Consider the following 10,192-nt stretch of genomic DNA (forward strand, 5'->3'; position numbering starts at 1 on the left):
GAGTCATGGCTCATCCAGGATCCCCACCCCAGGGTGAGTTCAGCTCCTCTCTGCCATTGCTCACTCCCTCTCCCGCCGGCCCTCTCACTGATGTCCCCCAAATCTCTCTTCCTGGCACAGGACAGAAGCCCCCCGACAACCTTCTCTGAATTCAGGAGACCCTCGCTCCGGTTCCACAGCATCCCTTCCCCTCGGCCACCCTACCTTTCGCTCTGTGCTGCTTCCAGAAGCAGTAACTGGCCAAGAGGCTGAGAAAAACCACACCAGCCAGGGTCACCGAGAGAGCCAGCTGGCAGGGAGAGGTCCTTGGGAGGAACACATCTGCAAGGCAAAGTTGCATTGATTTGAACCCAGACAGAGTGGATGTGGCAGCAGCAGGAGTGAGGGGAGCCCGCAGCATCCTGCAGTGGTCTGGGAGGATCTCACAGGCATCTTTGGTCAGGCTTTTGAGAGATGAGAAGTGGCTCCTCCCATGAGGCTGACGGGAGCCCAAGCTTTGGCCTGGTCACTGAACTTGGCTAGGCCCTGGCTACACTGCAGATAGGCCGTCTGCTGTGAGAGCTTCTGTTCTGCTGGGGCCGAGCACGCTGGCCGTGCTGGGCTTGGACCTGCTCACGTCTGGCCTTAGGGGTGGGCCGCCTGGGAGACTGCCCAGGGCACTGTCAGAGGAGCTCGCTGCCAGCCAGCACGAGAGCGCAGCAAACTCCCAGAGGCACTGTGTGAGGGGCACCAGATTTCTCCTGCTTCCTCCTGGCAGAGGAAGGTGGTGGAGCCGCGATGCACAGATACTGCTTGTGCCCCCTACATTCTTCCATGCCCCCCTAGGGGGCTGTGTGGGAGGGGGCAGAGCAAGGAACAGTGCCAGGGCCCCCTGCATCCAGGTCACTTTCCCCATCTGGGCTGTGCTGTGGGGCATCAGGAGCTGCTGCTCTCTGCTCTCCCCATACCCAGCCCAGGGGAGGAAGGTGACTTGGATGCAGGGAGCCCTGACATTACTCCTCGCTCCCCCCTCACAGCCCCCCAGGGGGCACGAGGAGCAATGCGAGCGAGGAGTTGGAGAGGGGAGCAAGCAGCAATGCCAGCTGCCCCTTGCATCCAGGTCACTTTCCCCACCTGCGTGCATGAAGGGAGTGCAGGGGCTAAGAAAGAAGGGATGCAAAAGGGGGCTGGGGAGAAGGGGGTGCAGGGGTTGGAGCACAGGTGTGTTGCTGAGGTTAGGGGTGAAGGGGGTACAGTGCAGGGGTTGGGGTGCAGGATGGGAGTGCAGGGCTTAGCTGCAGAGGGGGTTCAGAAAGGTTTAGCAGGGAATGTGGAATAGGAGAAGAGAAGGGGTGCAGAAGGTGGTTGGGGACAAGGGGCGCAAGAGAGTTAGGGGAGAAGGTGGCACAGTGCAGGGGTTGGGGTGCAGGAGGGGAGTACAGGGGGATAGGGAAGAAGGGGTGCAGTAGGGAGTTGGGCAGAAGGGCTGCAGGGGTTAGGGACACAGGATGGGGTTCAGAGGTTGGGGAAAGGGGGAAAGGGCAGGGATTAGAAGAGAAGGGTTCAGAAGGGTTTAGGGGAGAAGGGGCACAGGGAGATGGGGAGAAGGGGGAGCAGGAGGGGTTGGGGAGATGGGGTTTTTCATTAGTATTGTTATTGTGTATTTTACAAATAGTTTCACACACACACACACACACACACGTCTCAGATTAGAAGTGTGAAATCCCACTCAGTTTGATCAGTGAGCACCACCTCTCAGCTACTCGGCACTAGCACAAGATGGGTCCATCTCCCCCCGTCTGCCTGGTTCCCTCCTTCCCTTACTCTAGTCTTGGAGCATGCAGAAACCAAAGTAAGGGCAGCAACACACCCTCTGCCATGCCTCCCTTATTACTGCGCTGCTGCTGTCGGGGGCACTGCCGTCAGAACTGGGCACCCCAGCCAGCACCCGCTGCTCTCTGGCTGGCCAGCCAGGGCTACATTCTGAGCCCCAGAACCTCGTTCAATACAAATTAAGCACTGGGAAGAGGCAGTGGGACCCTGGGGCTGTGGGGAGCCGGGAGAGCCTGTGAAGGCCAGGGGCAATGGGAGGGCAGCCACAGGGGTTGGGGCAATAGGGGGTCACTGCATCCATGGGGCCAGGGTGCCAAAATACAAGGTCACCCAGGGTGCCATTTTCCCAAAGGCTGGCCCTGGACCTGCTATGTGCATCGTTGCTGTTCTCTCTTGGCCGAGACGGGGGTTGAGGACAGAGCAGGACAGGTTCTGGTTCGAAGCGTCTCTTATAACAGCAGCAGTGTGAGTATCAAACAGCCGGTCAGCCTGCTGGGATATTTTCTCCATCACTGGTGCTAGTCGCTGCCCGCTGAGGTCTCTCCACAGCACTTGGGGCTTCGGATACCATCCGGCCGATTCACACACCACGTGGATCCCTCCATCCTGATATCCATCGACAGAAAGGTGAGGGGTGGAGCCCAGGCCTGGAGGGGAATGGAGTGAACCTGTGTCATTGCTACACCCTGGGCCCACCAGAGAACTGCTCTGGTGCAGACTGGAGTGTGGGCCTGTGGCAGTGGGAGTCCCAGCGATGTAGCAGTGTCCTCCCTCACCATGAGGTTACACATACAGATCTACCACATCTCACACAAAGCGCCCGTCACTCCCTGTGGCCGCACGGACCTCACGGTATCCATCCCACAGTTCATAGACACGGCGCTACCTAGAGTTTTTCCATCAGCTCCCGGAAGCAGAGGCCTCAGGGAGATTTCCACAAACTCTCTCAGTGCCCAAGGAAATTGTGGGAGAAGGGGTCACACTCCCTGGGATGAGCAGCCGCATCTTGGGCATGTCCCCTGGAGTTCAGGGGAAACAGGTGGGGCCTGATCCTTGCTCAGACAGATGCCCCAGCAGCTGAGGGGTGGAGAAGCTGGACATGGAGCTGCTTACTCCAGTGGGTATGAGGAGTTGGCAGGCAGGTGCATCAATCCCATTAACAGCAGGCCTCGTTCCCTAGCGCTCCGGTGCCTTTCCTGTGAGAGGTGACTAGTCTGAGCACACCGGAACTGTGGGGGTGGGGGTGAGACACACCATTGACCAGTGCTCACTGGTGCTGGGAAGGGCAAACAACAGCCCGTGCTACTGACCAGCCACCTCCAGTTCCAACGCAGCTTCTTCGTAAAAGGTGGGTGATTGGAAGAGGCAGCCGTAAATCCCTTCATCAGAGGGGGTGATGTTGTGTATCCTCAAGGAGACAGTCCCATTCGCAATACCGTCCTTCAGTAGCTTCGTCGTGCTTCGATACGGTGCGGTCTGCTGGCCAGCCTGATCTCTCCCATCCCGATAGAGATGGACAACTGCAGACAACGTGGATCGGAACCAGCGCACCTCCATGCTCTCGGCGCTCATGCTGGGGGAGAGGTGACAGGGTAACAGAGCATCTTCTCCCACAAGGGCCCTGATGGGGCGATCGGGTCCAATCACCTTGAAACTCACTGTAGAAGGAACCAGGAGAAAAGAAGCTGTAGCCAAAGCGGAACTAGGAATACATCATGGCGATGGAAATGGGAATTTACTGTAATATTTTTATCAGCAATGTGTGTCTCCCTGTCAGCCTCTGCATTGTTGTCCCCTGAATGCACAAGGGTTCCATTGCCTCTCCAGGCAGATGGAAGGCATGGGGTGTCTGAAATATGTTGCCTCCTGGTTCCAGACCAGAATAATTAAAATGAACTGAATACAACCTGCACCTGTGAATGCAGGACCAGCCTGGAAGAGAAAAAGGAAGAGCCGGGACTGGGACATCATCACGTAATGGCTGGGGAGCCAATGCAGGTTGGCTATATGAACTCAGCATGGTTTGGCAGCAGGAGAACAAGGGATGAGGGGTGTCAGGGAGCCTGTGTTAAGAACAGTGTTCACAGACACACAGGGCCTTTCATTTAGGACTCAGAGACCAAGGGACAGAGAGAGAGAGAGCCCAGATGGATCCACACCAGCTTGGCTTGGTAGAGCCCTGGCTTCAGTCTCTATGAGCCTTGTTTTAACCTCTGCCCCTCTGTGCTAACCTAAGGATTTCCCAACACTGTCTCCCAGTTGAGTAATAAACCCTATTCTGTAGTCACTGGGCAGAGCTCACCATGAGAAACAGGAGAGCTAGAGCCCAGAGGCCGGTCTCAGAGGCACTGAGGCCAGGTGGCCTATCCTCTTGGAAAATGTGACCCCTTGAGGGCCTGGCATGCTGAAGGGGTCACTCCCAAGAGACTTTTCAAAGGCAGGGCAGAGCACAGTCATAGTGACAGTCATATCAATGGAAGGAATGTGATGCTGTGAGCCCTGAGAGGCTGGGGACTGAGCGTGGGACTAGAAGCCACAAACACCTGCATCCTGTTCCCAGCTCTGCCACTGACTCGGAGTGGCCTTGGCCCGTCATAGACAGATGGATTCTGGCCTCTGGCAGAGTAAAGGGGGTTGGGCAATTCCCCCTCTGCAGGAGTGGCTCAGGGCTGGCATACTTGACCGTATCCTCAGAGCACCAAAGTGTGTCACATGGTGTGGCTGGAGCACTTGGCGTTCTGCCAATAGCAGGGCTGCAGAGCAGCTGTGGAGGTTGCTGCAAGCTAGAGCAACCCTAGGGGTGCTCTAATGGACACTGGGGGCTGTTGCAATCCCTGGAACAGCCCAGGATCCAGGAGATGCAAATGTGGCTAAAAGCCAGGCTCTCTCCTGGGCTGCACCTCCCGAGAGGCAGAATTTCATTTTTAGATTTGGCACAATATCTCCTTAAGGGCTAATTACATCTCGTAGGTGATCTTCTTACTGAGACCTTTACTACACTCTTAGGGAAACATTTTAAAATGCTCCTTCTCCTAGAAATCAACTCCTCTTTTCTCGTCATTTTTTTCTGGCTTCCTATATCATATAAAGTGTTTGTCATTATTGTGCTCTACATTCCCCCTGCTTTCAGCCAGGTCTCAGAGTCAGGCGAAGCACTCAGAGGGACTGTAACTGATCATCTTAGCAGAATCACTGCTGGTTGAAATTTTTTCATCAAAACATTTTTTGACCAAATGTGGCTTTTTCAACAAAGTGAAAATTTTCAATTTCAGTCAAAAATTTCCCTTCTTGTTGAAAAACCATAAATAAAAAAAATTGCTTGAAAACTGAAATATTTTCAATAAAAAATACATTCTCAGTAAGTATTTTTGTTTTACTTCCCAATTTTTGGTGGAAAAAAAAACCTAAAAAGAATTGGTAGGAAATTTTGAAGAACAGTTTAAATTTCCCCCTCCCCCCCCCACCCATCACCAATAATTGGCCTTTTCAAACCACTTCTAATCAAACCTGATTCCGCCAGGTTTCCTCTTTTTTAATTTTTGCCATTTGAAAATCATCTTTGTAACTTTACGTAAATTCTCCCAGAGTTTGGAAGAGTGTGACCAAAGCCCTGCTGTGCCTTGGAGCTACTCCTTGTTTTCCCGCCCTCCCCACCTAGCCCCCACGCTCCCCCCAAGCTAGTCTGCCCTTTTCTTCTCGGCACCAGAGCTGAAATCTTGGCCCCACTGGCGCCGGTGGGAGGATTATTACCACGTGTTACCCCGTATCTCCACTACCCAGCTCTCCCCCACGTGGTGAACACTCAGACTCATCCTTGGCCCCCGTAACTCTCCACTGTGTTTCTGGACAGAGGTTTCTAGTTGCTAAGGGCAGGGCCAGGATATGGGCACAGTTTCTAGTTGTTGGGGGCCATTCTACGGAACTGACTGTCCCAGCAAGCAGGACCCAGCTATATATCCCCTCTGCCCCTAGGGGCAGGACACATCCCACTGAACCAGGAATCAATCAGCCTCAGGGGGACATTTCTGGGCACAGCCACCACATGCTACCCAATGGGGACTTGCTGTGGGGGCCTCTTGTAGGCCACAAGACCCATTTATTGCCCAATGCTCCCTGGCTTCTCTGCCCACCAGCTGCCACCTTTGCTGCTCTGCTCATAATCCCCGAGTTCCCTCAGACAGAGCTCAGGCTGGGGGCCCAGCCTTCCCCAGCACAGCCGCTGGCTCCTGTGGGAGAGAGACTAGGCCCTAAAGCCCCAGGAATCCTACCTGAGTCCAGCCGGTGAATGTGGAGAGAAAGGAGGGAAATGGTGAAGGCAAGCAGCGGCAGTGACCTCACGGAGCCAGGGGACATCGGGGAATCCTCCATCTCCCTGATGTCCAGACGACCACACAAGCCCTGGGCGAGCGAGTCGGTGAGCGAGACCTGCGATCCAGGACATGAGAGTGGTAAATGGGCAGAGCTGGTGCAACCATGCTGACCCCACTGGGTGCTGGAGTGCGACAAGCCCACATTCAGGCCAGACCTTTCAGAAGGGCCCAGCACCTGCCGCTGAGGCCAGATTTTCCAACGGGCTCAGTGCGCCGGGCGCACAGAAAGTGCTGAGTTCTGCTGACAGTCTGGCCCAAACCCAGGCCAGCTCCAGCACTGGCACAGGAATAAACTCGCTCTTAAAGGAACGATTTCTAGATAAGTCCCAGAACAACTGGCTGAAAGCTCCTGACCCCCGGCCTGCAGGTGCCCTCAGCCCAGGGAACTCCGTGCTGGTTCGGAACTGCAGCCCTGAGCTACAAAGAGGGCTTGGGGGGTGGGGGGGGGTCTTTCTTAAACCACACACATGGCAGCCCCCTCTGCCACTCCTTATGGCAGGGGGCCCTGCTGCCACCCAGCTGCAGCTCATAGGGGGAGGAGTTGTTCTCCCAGCCTCCATCCCTGCCCATCTGGGAAGGGGACTCCAGACTGCCAAAAGGGGAGTCCCCGGGTCTCCCCCATTTGCCGCCACTTGCTGCTGAGGAGGAAGTGGCCGGACAGTGGATTGTCAGTCCCTGGAATGGGGAGAACCGAGAGGGGCGCAGCCAGAGGTCTGTGTCCAGAAGAGGATGCCGCAGTCCTGGGGGTGACATGGGTCCTGGAGCAGAAGTGATGGTGGCGAGCCATCACCAAATAAAGGCGCACTGGCTAACCAAGCTAATTCCCAAGACAGCCAGCAGGAGGTGCCACAGTGGTGAGTCCAAACTGTGTCAGTCTCTCTTGCAGGATCTGAGGTTTTTGCAAGTGGAATCAGGATAAAAATGCAAGAAAGAATGTAGGAGCGGGTGGAAGTGGGTATTGTGGGACAGGATGGGAGCGGGATTTTAAAGATAGTCCCACGCAGGGCTCTAGCTCCAGGCAGGCGAGCAGGAACCACAGGATCTGTTCCCCAGTCAAGTAGCTTTCATGTTGAAGGAGTGCCTTTGAGAGGCAGTGACAAGGGCAGAGTGCACACAGAAAGGGGCATTTCTGCATGGCTAATACTCCTGGCTGGGAGCTTTGGGGGCTGGGGCTCAGGTCCACTGCAATGAGCATTGGGCACTAACGCCATCAGGCTCCTTTAGAGATCTCAGTCCCACAGTTGAGAGGCGAGCCCCCCTTGACTCACCCCTTACTCTGAGCAACAAGAGGGCGATTCACCCTGTGCTGGTGCTGAGCCCAGGGCAGAGGCCCAAAGGAAAGAAAGCAAGGCACCTTCCTGACCCCAGAGCTGCCAGGGGCTGGTTTGAAGCAGCCTATAGTCTGTTCTGGTGCAGGATTGTCCATCACACCCCAGTCTGCCCCTGGCATGCCCCATGCACCCTGCACTGCTATGGGTGGTGATGCAGAGTTGGCTACACCAGCCCTATGCCCAAACACTGGGCAGCCCCAACCCTGGGCATACCTGCTTTGTTTGCTAATCAGGATACTGTGTAAAGCTAACATAGTTACTGAGGGTTTATGCTTGAGGAGCAGAAGCTTATTGGGAAAGATGTGTACTGTGTAACCTTAACTACTTGTGTGATTCTTCCTCAAATAAATGACTGTGCATTAAGCATATTGGTTTCCAAATTCTCACTGGTACTGGTACCAGTCCGCCCAGCTTGGGCCATTAAAGATCAGCTCTCAGGCAGGTAATGTCAGGGCTCAGTGTTGAAACGGATCTTTAATGGCCCACAGCTGGCAATTCTCCTGCCAATTTCAGCTCCATCAGCATTTTGCACGGAATGTTTGCAGGTCAGAGTCAGACAGTGCCAGGTGAGCATGAGCAGGGACCCTCCGTAGAGGAGCCCCATCTCTTGGGCAGGCTGGCTGAGTCATGGGACACTGCTGGGGGGAGACAGGGGGATGAGACAGGAGTTAAAATAACTGGTGTCCCCAGGCAACTCTGACATCTCCCCTAGAGGAAAACATGCAAGCCCTGTGCTGTTATTTACTACTAGCCTTTCTTAGAGTGAAATACCAATCAAATACCCCTGTAAAATGCTCCGGGTGCCTGAACAAAAAATCAATAAATCAAAGCTGCAAAACAGCCCTGTTAGCCACCCAGAAACAACCCTCAATCTTCCCCTGTAACTCCATCAAATAAAGAAGGGCCCGCTAGGCTCTGGTGAAGGGGCTGGTCCCTTCTCACATACCCTGGAGACCAACAGGACCTTTCTGATTAGAAGCCAGGGCAGGGAACTCTGGAATTACGAGGATATTGGTTGGGCTATAGCACATGCAGTGGGAGCATGCCAGCTGCTGCACCCCTTCGTAGGGCGGCCCTGCCCTAGTCCTGCTGGCACAGGACAACAAATTTAAAAGCAAAGTAAAGGATGAAAACTTCCTGCCACTATCTGATGAACCCAGGAGAAACTTCTCAGCTGTAACAGAAGTGCCGTCATCCAGCTTCTTGACAGTCAGTTAAATGGAGCCCTAGTCCAGGAGGTGCCTTACAATTAATGAATTATGGTTATGGTCTGAAGCAAAATCATTTAGGAAAAGAGAATCAGTTGGGTATCAGTCTGGCCTAGTGTCATTTTCTGTGAATGCTTGTTCAATGACAGCAGAATTTGTTCTTTTCTCCTGCACGTAGCAAGGCTGAAGAAGAAAGTGAAAGAGTAAAGCAGAACAAGGGGGTTTGCCAGAGGTCAAAAAATCATTTTTGCTGCTTTTTAGCAAAACTGAGAACCAAAATCGCCACTTTTCCCACAGCTCCTGGTCCCCAGCACCTCACAGCCTGGATAGTAGATCCAGGGCCTCCCTCACTTACGCAAGCTAATCCCACTGTAAGGATTGAGCGACTCCCAGGGTTAGGCCAAGCTGTTCCTAAATTCCATAGGTACCAGCATCGGCAAAATAACCCTAACCCACGTAGTAACCCTGAACCTTCGAGTGGACATGCCCCTCCACAGGGTTATGCGTTTAGATTCCATGTAGGGGCCCGGGACCGTGTTCCTTTCTTTTCAGATGCCACACAGAACAATTCACACCTGCAGAGACCCAAGTAAAAAATGAGGACTCAGTTGTAATGAAGTTTAACCAGAGGCTTAAGGTTTAACGATGGGATATCCGGAAACTCCGAGCCCACGTGAATGAGTTGATGATGGAAGGCGAGAGAGAGAGAGAAGGAAAATCTGTAGATTATTTGTCTGCATATTCTACAAATTACTCAGCGTAACGCCAATCGGCCCCGAGTGTAGTTATAGCCCCTTTAGGCAGGAAGGCAAGAGGGAGATTCAGTGTCTGCAGCGGTAGGGGGCTTCCACAGAAATTTTATTATAGATACTGGGGCAGCAATTAGCATTATCCATGTTAAGGATCTTAGATCCTCTTCTCTGTCATCAGGGTGTACAAAAACACTTGCAACTTTTGCAAGAATCAGGTTGTTACCACCCTTCCTATACTCATTGAAGTTCAGATAGGTCACCTAAGAAAGGTTCAGACCTTTGTACTGATGAAATTAGCAGACCCAGGGAATTGCCTATTGGGAACTGATTTCCTATACAAATAAGGATGTATTCTTGATTTGGTTAACTAATTGTTGTGTCTTACTGTAGAACAGGCAAAGGATGACTCAACAGTGCTCATATCTGAGTGTGGCATGGTATCTCCAGTGGAGACTGAACCTGAGGGGTATGATTTAACCAAAATAGTGGCTAATCATGCAGACCAACCTGAGTTACAGGTGTTACTTCGCAAGCATGCAGATGATTTTGTGAAATACAAGCATGATTGTGGATGTATGGCAGTCACTATTGTTGTAAAAGGAGGAGATATATCAACCCAAAGACAATATCTTTACCCAGAACTGGCAAACCCATATATAGAAAAGACTATCAAGTCTTTACTGACACAGGGAGTACATGTACTTCCACTGCCAATTCCC

At 53.1% G+C, this 10,192-nt stretch overlaps 1 protein-coding gene across 1 annotated transcript; it reads right to left on the bottom strand.

Annotated features, from left to right (window-relative positions):
• Positions 1-204: 204 nt before the first annotated feature.
• On the bottom strand, positions 205-6,285 carry LOC135978689 (butyrophilin subfamily 3 member A2-like; the record flags this gene model as incomplete). Its single annotated transcript, XM_065579542.1, has 4 exons — positions 6,081-6,285; positions 3,123-3,470; positions 2,178-2,459; positions 205-321 (listed from the first exon to the last, which is right to left on the bottom strand). Coding segments are annotated over exons 1-4 (847 nt in total), but the record flags the coding sequence as incomplete, so codon positions are not given.
• Positions 6,286-10,192: the final 3,907 nt, after the last annotated feature.

The sequence above is a fragment of the Chrysemys picta genome, unplaced genomic scaffold, assembly GCF_011386835.1.
Source record: "Chrysemys picta bellii isolate R12L10 unplaced genomic scaffold, ASM1138683v2 scaf407, whole genome shotgun sequence".
NCBI lineage: Eukaryota > Metazoa > Chordata > Testudines > Emydidae > Chrysemys > Chrysemys picta.